The following is a 15,836-nucleotide window of genomic DNA, read 5'->3' on the forward strand; positions in this document are numbered from 1 at the left end:
AGCCTTCTTCAAGTGTGATATTTGAAATGCTTTGTTAAATGAGTCCCTCGAGTCCTTACGCGTCATGTTCCCACACCGTAGACCTCTACAGAAAGAACTCCCCTCACGGGGTTTAGGTAGACCACGGAGGAATACGTCAGCTTCCCCCTGCCACCCTCCGAATCATGCTCACTCCCAAGCGTGCTGTCTGTTCATCACGCCCACGATGCCAACGTCGGGGGGGGGGGAAACGCTGAGCCTGGTTCTCAGTGCAATGAGAGCCCCTTACGAACGCTTGCACTCTCTTCCTCCCCTGACACAGACTCCATGCCCCTGTTATGGTGAAATAAATTCGTGCACATGTGAGGCTAAAATAAAGTCACACCAAAAACTGGAAATCTAAAATTAAATATTTAATTAGAACTCTGATTTGCTTTAAAGGTAGGTGGCATTGCACAGGCTATATTACACTCTCTTTATAATGTTTTTGACAAAAAAGAAAGATACTGTTCATTTTAACAGGCCACTTTAATATTAATACATGTGTAATAGGGTCGGAACTGAAAATCAGCTAGGGGTGGTACATTGTACATTATTGGGAAAATTACAGTTCTGTATTTGTAAAAACATTTATTTTTTTTAACAATTTACCTACATTAATCAAAAAATTACAGCATATTTAATAATTTTACAAATTCTTCATAAAAAATATATCTCTGTACAAAAAAGGTCGTTTGCACCTACTTCATGTCAGCAGCATGTGGCGAGATGGTAACACGGGGCGGGCAGAGGTGCGATGGGTTTCCTGATCGTGATACCAGCGTTCTGTCCCCCTTTTTTTTATAATAGCTTTTTGTTGTTGTTGTTTACAAAATATCTTACAGAAGAAAAAAATTATTGCAGCTAGCCTGAAGAAAGGCAAGATGTGTGATACGAGCAGCAGTTTTAAACAGCTCTGAAGCACATAACCTGTGTTAGCATGGGGTCCTTCCCGCACACGGTTCTGGGCGCTTCCAGAAGGAGTCTTGCAGCCCCACGGCGGAAGGCGCATGTGCGGCCCACCTGCACGCGCGCCTCCACACCTCGCAGGGGATCTGGTTCAATACCGCGCACACACCCTAGGAAGAAACTCGGCGGACTTCTCGCAGGACCATCGCATGTTGTATTTGGGGTTTAATAACATGCTCCAAAGTGGCAACCAAAGGTCGGGTTTACTGTGCACACAAAGGAAAATGATATCTAATATCTGATATGTGGTTGCCGCGTGTATGTATGTCCTGTCGTTTCAGGAATTTGTAACGTCGTTGACCGGCAAGCAGGTCAGGGATGGGGGGAGAGAGACATTGATTCAGACTCTGAAGTCAGCATTTTGCACCTAGTTTGAATGACTCAAACTTAGATATATGTACAATATATTTATATGTATATATGTATGTATATATATACACCTAATATATATAGTAACCCTGTTCTCCCCTGCACACAGCGATCCTGGAACTTCCTCACGCTCCCTTTCCGTGCCCGGTCAGTGTGCGTGTTAGGAGCCTGGCTCTGGCTGACCTTGTCTAGTCTAAGGAGAAAAATCCGCGTAAGGGCCCCAGGCTGCAAAGCAAATCTCCAGTCACGTTATCGGGTTGGCCAGAGGAAAAGGTGCTGGGAATTCAGCGTGATACTAAGGAATTCGTCATTTGGAGTTCGAAAGGCAAAGAAGCAACTAGAAGAGGTCAGTTATGTCCTCCTAACAGCATAGGACCCTTCAAACGAGCAACGCGACAGTGGGCACCAAGGATCAAATATCCGCTAAAGCGTTCAAATCAAAACACATGACATGAAAGAATGAACTATTATCCTGACAGGTTTTTGTGTCTTTTTTTTTTTCCTTTTTTTTTTTTTTCACTTTTGAAGCCCTGCATTTAAACATGCAACAGAGACACCACTATATCGGCCTTAAAGCTAGGTGTGAATACGCCCACAACAACAGGAATGAAACGCTCTACAGACGCTGCTCTGGAATGTGAGAAGGGAGACGTTTTCCATATGGGGGGTACGTACTTAAAATGCAAATAACAAAATAAGCACTGCCTTTTCAAAACGCTTTTAGCCAACAGTTATAAATAAAAATAAACTCGGTCTTCACTGTGGTTTTGTGACATCACCATCTCATTGCCATGTCTTCTATTTCATCCTTTGATGTTTTTATCCGCACTGGGGACCACACCCATTTCCTTCCTACCATCATTCAGAATTTAACGTATGAGAAATTTTTAAATGTGAAAAATCCAGTTGTCTTTGCATCTGGAACTAGCACGAAACAAAGGACACAGTGATATGTAAAATGTGTCACCGGGAAAGAGGAGCATGTGTAATGTTTCCTGGCCTCCGGAGGGACATCTGATGCTCTGCTCCCTGACGGTTCCCACTGAGTTCAAGGGGCGACTGCACAGCACTGTCCTTCAACGCCACGGCGGAGAGTGGCAGTGCTCTGGAAGGACAAACTGTGATGCGGAGGGAAGACTACAGTGAGCCAAGCCTCACAAGCTCATGAGCTATCTAAAATAAATTACTACTGACATTCTCCATGGCAAAGAGAAGCTCAGCAGCCCCCCGGCCACGCAATACAGCAGGACTGGCGGTCACGGGTGCTGCTAAAGGGAACAGAGTGTGCGGCAACTGCAAAGCCCTCTGGTGTTTCCCCCCTCTCTCGACATCGTCAATGACTTCAACGCACATACGCAGCTAAAAGAAGCAATGATAAAATAAATCTCTTCAACACCACGTTTCCCTTTAAAACCTGTGCCATATTTGGGGATGTTTTCTTTTGCTAAGATGCCAACTGAACGGATGGATGGTGGATGTTTCGCTGGACAGCATGAGAAGATGCTTATATACAATGGATAGTGTGTATAAACCCTGTGTAAATAGTTTATTTTTTTTATCAGAATCTTACTCAGTCATTCATAACACACTAGTGCAAAAAATTGTGCATCAAAAATTCTGCAATAGAACGGCTGACTGGGAAATTTGCAAATGGCCCTAGGAATGGACACCGAGGGGAGCCGTGAGTCCTCAAAGCTTGTCAGGTCTCAGGAAGGACAGAGTGAAGCGTTTGTAGGTGTGTGCATCTCTACCAGAAAGGTTTCTTCAAGAGAGCTCTGTTGTTGTTGTTGTTGTTGTTGTTGTTGTTGTTGTTGTTGTTGTTTTTCAGAGTATTCATATTTATGGGGGTTAAAAAAACAAAACAACATATTGTGGTGCTATCATTTTATCACCGCACCCAGGGGATGTATCCACGTGCCCAGAAGATTGCATTGAAAGGCATCCCAGCCACACAGAAATACGAAAGTCTGAGGCATTAAGTACAAAGTATTGGCGTGACTCGGCAGTCTTCCTTGAGTGTGCCTTGATCCCGAGCAGATGAAGCCAGGCATGGAGAATCCACGTTCAGAATGCAGGTCTCTGTGTCACCCGATCCTCAGGAGACTCTGGCGCACGTGACTGGAGATTCCCGCCGCACGGACGCCAGCAGAAGATGTGAAAGATCACCGCAGCAAAGCCAAGACTAGAAGGGAGAGTGGTATATGGCACCAAAGGAGTTACTGCTTGTCCAACAGAGGTATGGCTATGAATCAGTCCTAATGGGGCACTGAGGGCTATACCACTGTGCACACTGTGTTCAGAGTTGTGTCAAACCGCACAGCCTTTGCCTCTGTGGGTTTTAAGTTTGTATCATACATAGGGTTTTCAAATGAAGCTTGTCCATTGCTGTTTTCGTGTCCGGCATAGCCGTTGTATTGAACTTTTGGTCTCGTTCTAGAGGGGAAAGAAGGAACAGACCGTTAGTGCCCAGATTTCAAGAAAAGAGGCACAGTAGCTGGGGCCTGAGTACAAGACGTCACGCCCGACTCAGCAGGGAAACACACACACACACACACACGGTTGTGGGGAAGGGTGCGCATCGCCACGCTCGTAGACCTTTCTCTTTTTTAGAATTGGTTGTTGGGATTACAGAGACGGTTAAAAAAAAAATGGAAGCTGTTTCTAAAATCAAAGAGTTAGCTGCCATTTACAAATATTCTTTGCAACATGGGAAACTCATCAATGCTGGGGTCCGAGTTTGGTTTAGACATTTGTCATTTGTAAGTTGTTATGACCCTGAGTAAGTCACTGTTCAGTCACTCTCTAAAACGTAAGATGCTGAATCAAGATGTCAACCCTTTAGGACCGTTCAGATCAATCGAAAATAGGAACATAAACTTCAGTTCACTGCTATTATAATGTTCACCAAATACTAGCTATTCTTGTAATATAATATAACCAGTGACTAAGTTATGGAAAAGACATTCAACTGTTTGTCAAACTACTGCTTACAGGTTCTAATTAAAGAAACCCCCTGTGTATGATCTAACTTTAGAGAATTAAAGTAATTTTATTTTTTTTATTTTTTATTTTTTTTAAATTTTTTTTTTCAACGTTTATTTATTTTTGGGACAGAGAGAGACAGAGCATGAACGGGGGAGGGGCAGAGAGAGAGGGAGACACAGAATCGGAAACAGGTTCCAGGCTCTGAGCCATCAGCCCAGAGCCTGACACGGGGCTCGAACCCACGGACCGCGAGATCGTGACCTGGCTGAAGTCGGACGCCCAACCGACTGCGCCACCCAGGCGCCCCAAAGTAATTTTAGATGTAAAAGACTTAAAGCTGTCTAGTCTGTTCCCCCATGGTTTTTTTTTTTCCAGAGAAATTATATAAGGCAAATACATCAGGTGGTAAAAACCCAACTTTAATGTCAACAACCACACTAGCAAAAATATTATCGATGCTTCTGTTTTAGTGATTTAGCTAGTAAATTTTCTTAACTTACATTACGTTCATTGAGAAAAAAGAGAATTCTGAGCGTGTACGTTTCACAGAATGAGGTTCCTGTCAACTGCCCCAGGAGTTGGAGAGGTCTTTGACATTGAACTTGAAAATGCTCCAGTAGCAAAATGGAATAAACTAATGCAGCCAAAAGTTAATGAAGTTAAAAGCTGGCTAAATCCCCTGTGTAGTCTCCCCGGTCAGGGGTCACCACCATTCCCAAATTGCCAGGGAAACCCCACAGAGTTGGATGGGACCCGAGGACTGCAGAGAACGAAGCATGTGGGAGTCCTGTGTCAGGAGCCCTGGCTCTGATGGAGGAAACACTCCCAAGTGTAATGAGAGTAAGTCAGAAAGGAGCAGGAATAAGGTTTTAACTCGAGAAACGCGGAGCCAACTGCTTAAGGAACTTTTACATCTGTAGAGGGTAAGAAGCCAGTGGAGAGAAAACGCATAGCTTGGTGCGTTCCCTGGGTACATGGCAATAACTCAAAGGAAAATGAACTTACGACGTGCCTGGGTGATCGGGCGTGGCTTGGTTGCTCCTGCAGAAACCCCCCAATTCTGAGAACTATAAGCAGTCACACTGGCTTAATGGCTCATGAGAGCCATGAGATTAGACAACCTTCTGTCACGTTCTAGACACAGCGCGGCCTCTCGGATGACAAGCATGATGGGCGACATCGTGCGAGAGCCACACTGAGATTAAATCCCACCAGCCTACAAGCGTGGAAGTGAAGGAAGGGGTCAAATTCACAAAAGGACCAAATGGTGTCTCCCTCCCCACTGCTTCTGTGGTCTGTGATCTACCCTCACGCATTTCCTGTGCTGATGCACCAAATACTGAAATACAGAACGTTGTGGTAGGGAAGCTTCTAGGGTTGAAAGACTACAGCTGTAATATATACTGAATATTCCCCCCAATGTTATGTCATCTTAAAATTAAGATATAACCAGAAGTGCTGGATCGTGTAGGGCTGTCTTTTGAAAGGATCAGAGATGCACCGGAGGGAGCTGTCTCTGAGACATACAAAGGTCGGCCTCGCTGGGAGCTGCGTCAATGAGACGCTCACTGGCAGGTGGGGATGCCGTCTGACTCCTGCACGTGGGTCCCCCTGTAGGGGGGGGCTTCCAGAGACCCCCCTACAGACAGGGAAATGTCAATAGGTGGGGTAAAAGAACTTTAATGAATTGCATGTTAACCTTGGGGTTAACATGAATGCCAAAAAAATTAAAAAAAAAAAACAAAAAACAAAAATGAATTTGTAGGAATTACAAATTCCTACTGTATGTGTATCTATAAGGGTATTATGTTTCCTAGAGAACCTTGTGAAAGAAGATGTACTTTTAATTTACAGAATTAATTTAATTTAAGAATAGAGGCACTTCTCAGGATGGTGTTTTATTGGATAAAGTGGCGGGATATCTTTTCTCACATTTACTACATTTTCAACTAGCCCCAAGGAGAAATTTGAAGATAAGGCTCACCAGACTTATATGCAGAGAGTACTGTTTTCTCCATAATAATTATTAATAATTATATAATAATAACATTAGTTATTTAATTATATGTCAATATATATTAATACTTACTAATATAATAATAGTAATTATTATTATTAATACAGATGTGTCCATCTTTAATTTTGTAAGTACTTTCTGAGATTCCTTTTACTGAATTATATTTTTAAAATAAGTACATTCCAACTAGAGGAAAAGTATACACATGCACGTGATCACATAGCAATATAATTTTGAAGTGACATTCCTACTATTTTATGTATTTTTGCAAAGCATAAGAAAGCACATATTTGAAGCTATGCTGTGAGACATTAAAAAAAAATCCTACACATTTTCCTTTTTTTTAAACCAGGATTAAACAGAAATATCTGTATCACATAAATGAACATAGACCACATTTAACATACCTTAATATCTTAGAGAATCATGGGGTTTTTTTTTCTATTTTTCTTTTGTTTTCTTAGTTTCTTGTTATTATATGTAGGGAATACCACTATTCCAAGTAGTATTTTAGAACAGTTTGGCATATGCCAGGTAATATCCAGGTAATATATTATCCAGAGAAAGACAACATGTATACGGACTTATAATTCCTCCACAGCTTTTTTTTTGGGGGGGGGCAGGGATCCACATTAACTCCAAGGAAAGGATCTACTTCACTAAAGTTGTTTTTCTGCAATTTTGACATGTTTCAGTTAGCAGGGATATGCAAATTAATAGATATTCAGAACACTTTTTCAAGCGATGGAACATGTGATATCTCTTACTACATAGTGAGAGCTCAAAGAAAGCAATAAACCCACAATTTCTAGATCACAGATTCATGGAGCTGAAAGAACTCAGAGACCATTCTGTTCAAACTTCTTCTGGAAGGTGGAAATGCTGTCTCAGTGTTCCCGACAACCGGCCACCGATCTTAAAAGTAGAAATGTAATCCTTTATTGTGTCTTTGAGTGGACTACGAAACACAGCATGTCATTTCTTAATCCATCTATGTATTCTCCTAACGTTCATTACTCGAAGTTGCCCTGCTGAAAAAGTACGGTGGACAACGCAAAGCAAAGCCTTGCCATGTGGGCATCGTTAACGTCAGAGAGAAAACCATGGAGCCGTGGGGAACGTGTGACCGGGGGCAGTGCGCATTCCCCAGACCAGGGCCTCGCAAGCACACCGGTGTTTTACGGTACCTGTGTTTGTAGAGGTAAAACGCAAATCCGGACAAAATCAGGGCAAAGAACGGAACGAGAATCGCAGCCGCGACCGAGCCGCTGCTAGTGCCGTGGTAATGATTTGAAGGGTCTTGGTCCGAGTTTAAGGGATCTGGAGAACAAAACGAATAATTAGTTTGCAGGTCCCGCGTTCATACTGGAAGATAAGCCTCTGGCAACTTTTATGAACGGGGCCCGAGCCTCCAAGGAGTTGAATTCCATCGATAAACAGACAGTCTTGTTGAAAGATTTTAATGTCTGTTAATGATCAAGTTACAAAAAATGAATTATTCCTTAATGACCTTCAAGAATACCATGAAAATAATTTCACGTGTCAAATGTGAGAAAGGCGAAAGGGGCACCATACATTGTGACTTTGACTTTTGGTCAGATACATTTGCATTGAAACTGAAACTGAAAGCATCCATATGGTTTTGTCTATGTATGTGGATGTATCTATGGGTACCATTGGCTGTTATATCCTGTCCTAAGACACAGACTCCAGCGAAACAGTAGCTGATGAAATTACCTAAATATTCCAGGGGTCTATATAAATGACATTACATTCTCCGTATGCAAATATATTGGTGTAACCTCTTTCATTTTAGGTACATTGCAGAATTCGTTAGGGTTTAAGAATGCTCAACAAAAGGATATAGCTCAATGTCATCATGCCAGTTTCCATGAGGACACGGAAGGATGATAAAACGTGATCTCTGTCCGTCAGAAGGGAAGGCGGATGTAAGCATCTCAAATGTCATGAAGGTGACGTAACTATGAATTTATAATCCACAGGTACAGAGTGGCAAATAGATGCACGGCCAAGACAGAGATGCAAACAATGAAAACTCAAATTAGAAAACACTTCTCAAGCGATTCCTTCCAGATAAGAAAGTTTGATCTAGGGGCGCCTGGGTGGCTCAGTCGGTTAAGCGGCCGACTTCGGCTCAGGTCATGATCTCGCGGTCTGTGAGTTGGAGCCCCGCGTCAGGCTCTGTGCTGACAGCTCAGAGCCTGGAGCCTGTTTCAGATTCTGTGTCTCCCTCTCTCTCTGACCCTCCCCTGTTCATGCTCTGTCTCTCTCTGTCTCAAAAATAAATAAACGTTAAAAAAAAAAGTTTGATCTAAACTGTTTACCCATAACACAAATTTTGAAATGTATTTGGCTTAATCGCTTGAGCTCACTCAATGCACGTGTGTGAGGGATTACGACTGGGGTCATCTGGATAGAGCAGAATTGTGAAAAATAAGTTGACCTGCTTTTAGAAGTGTAGTACCAGAATTTACGGAATGTTAAACACAAAAGAAGTTTTGTTTCATTTTCTTTCACAAACCATGAATGTAAGTAAACAATCAAATATATTTAAATAGCTTTTCAAACAAAAAATCCTCTTTTCACATTAAAAACATGGCAAGAATTTGACTTGTCATTGCTTCCACAGATGCCGGATTGCACTACTCCTTACCATCCTAAGTTCTAACATGAACATATTTTATAATTGATGTTCGCTCTTGTAACTTGACCATATTTCTTTGAGATCCTTCTTCATCAGCACATATGAATCAGATAATTTTTCACTTTCAGAGGCATCCACAGCCCACCATGCGAGGGGAAAATGCCACATACATGTTCTCTCTAAACTCGCGCCCAGTTGGATGCCCCCACCCTGGGCAGTGAACCGGGGTGACTGATGCATAGCACCGAGGTGGCTCGGAAGCCATCCCATGGCTGTGGCGGCTGGGGAGACTTGAGGACAATGCTGAGTGTCCCCGGTGATGGGTCCGGCAGCAGTGGTGCAGCAGTAACAGCCGGTGTCCAGGGTGACAACGTCCTGTACAGGGCGCCGAGGCAGCCCGCTCAGATGGCACCCACTCCACAGACTTGCAGTGACACTGAAAAGTCAGGACACTTCCCTGCCTCAACAGTGCACACGGCACACGGCCACAAGTCCAGCAGGACCTGTGTGTATTAGGACAGGAGTTGCATTGTGCCAAGGGGGCTCGTCGGCTAGCTTTCCTCTTGAACCCCCAGTGCCTACGAGAGAACTGAGGACACAGTAGTGGCTCAATATGTGCGTGTCAAGTGAAAGACGGTGCTGCCAAGTGGTACTTCAGCATCTATCAGTTTCCATGAAGTTACCACACCTCATTCCCCAGCTTTCTGTAGTTCTGTGAATCTCTTTGCCTCATTCTAATGAATTTGTGTTCTGCTTAAATTAACCGAAGTTACTTTTTTGTTATCCACAGACAAGACTGTCTACGTTTGAACATAACAGTCATTGGACTTTTCATCAATAAAATCGTGGAAAATCAACCTGCCGCAAGAGACTGCCCATCGTAACACAGAGTAACATAAAAGAAGGTCTTTGGGAGCTTCTCAATGATCATGCCTTCAGGAGCTCCTGGCGAGTTTCATGTATTTACTCTCGTTTCAAAGATTTAAAGGGTAATACACGCACATGATATTCATTAAAATGGCACAAAAGATACACAAATAATATAATGTTCTTCCAGCAATGGACTATTAATATATACGTTTGTTTCCCTTTTCATACTTTGCTAAAAACATGGGAATACGATATACATTTTTTTGCGTTTGGCTTTTTCAACTTAACCATCCATCTTTGAAATTTTTCCATCAGCACACATGAATTAGGTTTATTTTTTTTTAGGTGTATAGTATACTATTAATTGGATATGCCAGAAATTTTTCAGCCAGTCTACCTTTGAAGGACATTTAGGCCATTTCTAGTATTTTTCTAATGTCGCAATGAAATCTTTTTTCTGTAGCTACCCAGCAGCAGGAGTCTAAACATACAGGATAAATTCTATGAAGCAGAATCATTGCCTATCAGAATTTGTAACTTTTCGCGTGGCTAAATCTTACCAGGTTGTCCTCCAAAGTGGTGCTCTGATTTCATTTCAACCATTATTTCATGAGGAGTGCTACAAAACACATGGGCAATTGTGTGGTATCCAACCGCTAGCCTCTTCCTCTCCCCTACCCTCCCCTCCCATTGGCCCTCCTCCTTTATACTATCTCTACTCTTGCTGCTCTGACAAATCATTTGTTCCTCATTCACATATCTTTGCTTAAGAATGAGGGCAAGCATCTCTTCACACGGAATAAGCTAGCCATTCAATTTTTTAAAAGATCACTATTGAAAGAACTTCATACACTAGAGTACCCACCCAAAGTATATCTAAATCTATCGATAGACAAAGATCGTATATATATATATATATATATGTGTGTGTGTGTGTGCGTGTGTGTACATGATATACATATATGTGTACACACACACACAATGGGATATTACTCAGTCAAAAATAAAAAAAAATTAAAAAAAAGAATGAGGTCTTGTCATTTGTGACAACGTGGATGGACCTGGAGGGTATGATGCTGAGTGAAATAAGTCAGACAGAGAAAGACAAATACCATAGCTTTCACTCATATGTGGACTATAAAAATAAACAAAAAACAAACAGACCCTTGAACTGAGAACAAACTCATGGTTGCCAGAAGGAGGGTGGATAGGGGGGTGGGTGAAATGAAGATAAAGGGGATGAAGAGGCACGAATTTCCAGTTATCAAGTAAGTCACAGAGATGAAAGGTACAGCTTAAGATATACTATGAACAATAATGAAATAACGTCGTATGGTTGGCAGATGGTGGGCGCGCTTATCGTGGTGACCCCTGAGCAAGGAATGGGCTTGTGGAAACACTGTGTCTACACCTGAAACTGACATAACGTTGCATGTCAATGTCAATAACAAATAAAACATAAATAAAAGTAATGAAAACAAAAAAATAATAATAATACAGCAAAGGTACAGTCCACAGTCTTTTAGTATGTGCACATGGTGTCATAATCATCGTTACGATTTAAGAACACTGCTGTCTTCCCTAAAGGAAACCCAGTATCCTCACCCTCCAACCTCTAGCTCCAGGCGACCACTGATCTGCTGTCTGTGTCTTCAATCTGCCTATTCTGGATGGTTTGTTTGTTTGTTTATTTATTTAAAATTTTTAATGTTTATTTACCTTTGAGACAGAGACAGAGTGTGAGCTGGGGAGGGGCAGAGAGAGAGGGAGACACAGAGTCAGAAGCTCCAGGCTCTGAGCTGCCAGCATAGAGCCCATCGCGGGGCTCCAACTCACGAGCTGTGAGATCATGACCTGAGCCGACGTCGGCCGCCCAACCGGCTGAGCCACCCAGGCATCCCTGGGTGTAATCCTATGATGTGTATTTTGTGTGTGTGTGCATGGCTCCTCCTCCTAAGTATAATGTCTTCAAGACAACATTCCATTGTATGGATATAGCACGCTTTGTCTGTTCATTAGTTGACAGACATCCGGCGGCTTCCACGTCTGGGCTACTGGCAATAATGCTCCTACAAGCATCGGGCACACGGTTTTGTGTGAACATATGTTCTTATGTGTTCTGCTGGCCATGCCTGCAGGAGTGAAATGGCTGCATCTTTTGGTAACTTTCTGTGTAAGTGCTTGATGAACGGCCAGGCTGTTTTCTACAACACCTGCACCACGGTTACATCCCGTCCGTGAAGTAGGACAGCTCCAATCTGTCCACCATTTTGCCGCCTCTCACCCACATGACCATCACCATCCCAGTGCTGTGAGATGGTGTCTCACTGTGGTTTACGTTTCCTGAATGACTAGTGATGTTGAGCAGCTTTTCGTTGCTTATCGATCATGTGTACCTACGTGGAGAGAGGTCCATTCAAATCCTTTGCCGACTTTTCAGTCAGGTTATTTGCCTTTGTTTTCTTGAACCTGAAAAGCCCTTTCTGTATTCTGGAATACAAGTCGCTTAACAGATGCATGTTTTACACTGGTTTTCTTCCATACTGTTTGCGTGTGTATGTGAGGTTGGGGGTGGGCCGATTCAGTTTAAATGGGGAAGCCAATTTATCATTCGGGTTCCTACTGGAGTTTCTGCATTAGGGTGGTCTTTCAACCCAAGCTGGTTTAGTTTCCATTTAAAGATCACTGTCGTCCCGTTTATCTATTGACTGTAGACGATTGAGAGGTGGTTTATTTTCATCCATGAAAATAGGGGTTAGCCAAACTAGTGAGGCGAACTATTTTTCCTGACAATAAACTCATCATCACGTGGGAATAAAGATTCCGTGCTAAAGCAGGCTGCTATTTTGTCGGATTAGGAAGAAACGGCGTCGTGCAAGGAAAGGGGCAACAGCACAGTGATTGTACGGGCCGGGTTTGTCGGGTGAGTGAACCCAGAAGTCCACAGGGGATGGCGCACAGCTCCCCGGGGCGTCCTTAAGCGGAATTACTGGAGCATGTGCCGGGGGAGAAGGGAGGGCATGTAACTCTAGGGTTTTGGGCTTAGAGCAAGAACAAACTTGACTCCTCATTCGCGTTGGTCCAATGCATTTACTCTATGTCATTACCTCAAAATAACAGAGCCCCATTTAAAGTACCACTGCTCACATTGTAATTTAAAGCTCTGCTAGTTTGAGCTACTGCATTTGGAATGGTGGCATTAGAGTAGTTTACGATTGATTACTCTTTTTGGTAGAGTTTTTATTTTAAATATAATAATACACAGGTCGGTATATGTTTCCTTTGGAACCCCTCAGTATCTTGGTAAGAGTCTTATGAACTGAGTCGTGAGTGATAATCGTCACAAAATATTACACCCCTGTGCCTCTGAAAGGCAGCTCAGAGGTCAAAGCCTATATGGATAGAATGTTCCCCCCCAAATTATTATGCTAATAGTGTTCTACAAGTAGGGTATAAAGTAGTCTATGTTGTTCAGGAGAAATGGGATGCTAATCGCATTACAAACATGTGTTTTCTCATCCCCGTCGGCAGTGACAACCGCAGCGACTCTCGTGTGCAAAGAGCTTCTGCGTGCACAAAGTGAACGCTTTCCGCGGTCTCTTAATCTTCCCGACCACCCAGAAGGGACTTCCCTGCTGAGATGTCAGATGAAGACAGGCCCAAGAAGATTCTAACTCCTCCTCGATTACAAAACTAGCTGGTAGATGGGGGAAGAGTCTAACCTAGTGAATTTTTTTTTTCACATATTTTCTTTCTCCGATAACTCAGGTAGAAATCAAGTAGCAGAGAAAGATCGGAAGCAGGGAAGGAGGATCTATCTGTCTATCTGCAGTAAACTTTTTCTTCCTGTAGAAGTCATGCGCCTCTCTCCCCGGCAATATACGGTCCTCGCTTCTTTAGTGAAATATACTGAAATAGACTGCTTCTTATTAAATGTGACACATTACATAAAACTATTGATTTCAGCAACTATGATAGTCGTGTGAGGTGCACGAGGAAGAGTTTTCCACACTTGACCGGCTGGAATCTCTAAAGGCAGAGTCTCTGGGCAGAGTCAGCTTGTCCTCTGCCTGGACACCTCCCGAATGGAGGGCCCTGGTGTCTGTTTCTACTGTTCCCCAGAATAACTGCTTTAAAAATCTGATGTTCCGATCATTAAAAATGGAAAACCTTTGTTGCCATAATATACGTTTCTTAGAAGTTAAAGATTTTTTCGTGTTTTCTTGGTTACTCCGAGTCCCTCTTCTAATTTTCTTAGGGCTATGTAGTTTACTTAGTTCCTTAATTGAGCTTCACCTTTGCTTCACTGTCTCCGTGTTTTTAGTATCTCTTCATATAGTAAGGATACTAGTTCCATGTCTGGCCTACATACTGCATTCTTCCAGCTTTGTATTTGTCGGTTCCGCTGTGCCCAGCATTTCTTTTCCGTTCTGTTGTAAAACACGGTTGTCTCTCCCGGTACTTTTGTTTATGTTTCCTCCAAGGTCGTGGCCTTTCCATTTCTTTTCAGCACAATAACGTGAAGGCCAAGTTGACATGTGCTTTAAAAAAATAACATGCGAGCATTTACCTTGCCTTTCCAGCTTGAATTTTCCGAAGTCTTTTCCATGAATGTCACCTTGAAAAGTAAATCCTCCCCTTTCAAGTCCTGATGACACCTGATGTGCATGAAGAAGAGAAAAACAATGCATGGCGGGGCTTAATAATACTCTGTTCTGTCATAATAGAACTGTATTCTCACAGCTAGATAGTACAGGTTAAATATGGTGTCTTGTGTCCTTCCTTCCAGTGACACGTCAGTAGTTAAAAACTGGAAAAGACACACGTGAACTAGGATTAACATAAATCCTCACTATTTCATTTTCACCACGAAACAGGTAGTAAAATCGAGAACATGCGCATGGGTTGTAAAGGGGGACAGATACAGGAATTCATATATAACCTACGTCATGTTAAACTCACTTTGTGACACACTCTTGGCTGCGGAGCATCACATGAGGCCGCATACCCTTATGTCGGACAATGAGTCGGCACACAAACGATGGTTAACTTGCAAAGAAGGATATTAGTGGCACTTGTTAAATTTCTATCTGGGAATGACTTTTTCTTTAGAACTGTCAGAGCGGTTACGCAATGGCCATGTTCAGACTTTGGGGTGGAATGTGGGGTTACATACAGGACGTGCGTCTAAGTGCCTGCTCTGTCCCTGTGTGACGACCGTTCACAGGAAGTACTTACATAGCCATCTAGTCCCCAGTTGTCATTTTCAAACTTGCTTACAAAAATGTCTGCCGGACCTTTAATTTGGAAAGCCTTCAGAAGTAAGTGAGCTTCTTCCTTCTTGTAAACACCTACGGAAAATCAAAGTTGGTTATTCTTACATTGGAGGATTCCACAAGGGTTAATAACTCAGATGTTCAATCCGTTTGATTTGGAATACTGTACAGAGAGGACAATATCAGAAGTAATGGAAATTATAGCTGTTATTTTTATATTTGAGCCTCAGTAGTTCTGTTTTCCACGTACCCATCCGCTGCATTGCATTCGACGTCTTTATCCCACAGAAAGAATAAAGGTTATACACACTCAGTTATATTATTGTTTTAATCTAGCTTTTTAAATTCATATTTTGGTCATTTGTGAGGACAAAGAGACCCCAGCCAGAAGCTACCTCTTGTTTTGTTTTTGTTTTTGATGTTTATTTATTTTTGAGAGAGAGAGAGAGAGAGAGAGAGAGAGAGAGAGAGAGAGAGAAAATGGAGGAGGGGAAGAGAGGGGGGAGACAGAATCGGAAGCAGGCCCCAGGCTCCGAGCTGTCAGCACAGAGCCCGACACGGGGCCCGAACTCAAGAACCGGGAGAACATGACCTGAGCCAAAGTCGGATGCTCGACTGACTGAAACCCAGGTGCCCCTAAATATGGCTCCTTCTAAAGACAGAGTGA

At 42.7% G+C, this 15,836-nt stretch overlaps 1 protein-coding gene across 3 annotated transcripts in view; it reads right to left on the minus strand.

Moving 5' to 3' along the window:
• Positions 1–377: 377 nt before the first annotated feature.
• The window catches only part of CSMD1 (CUB and Sushi multiple domains 1), a 2,016,427-nt gene continuing 2,000,968 nt past the window's right edge, over positions 378–15,836 (minus strand). For all 3 annotated transcript variants that reach the window (XM_045056760.1, XM_045056761.1, XM_045056762.1), the window contains 4 exons: positions 15,132–15,244; positions 14,464–14,551; positions 7,546–7,678; positions 378–3,789 (listed from right to left, as the gene is read on the minus strand). In XM_045056760.1, coding sequence (XP_044912695.1) covers positions 3,630–3,789; positions 7,546–7,678; positions 14,464–14,551; positions 15,132–15,244 — 494 coding nt within the window. In that variant the 3' untranslated portion in view covers positions 378–3,629. The remainder of the gene's footprint in view (positions 3,790–7,545; positions 7,679–14,463; positions 14,552–15,131; positions 15,245–15,836) is intronic.

This window comes from Felis catus, chromosome B1 (assembly GCF_018350175.1).
Source record: "Felis catus isolate Fca126 chromosome B1, F.catus_Fca126_mat1.0, whole genome shotgun sequence".
NCBI classification, from domain to species: Eukaryota; Metazoa; Chordata; class Mammalia; order Carnivora; family Felidae; genus Felis; species Felis catus.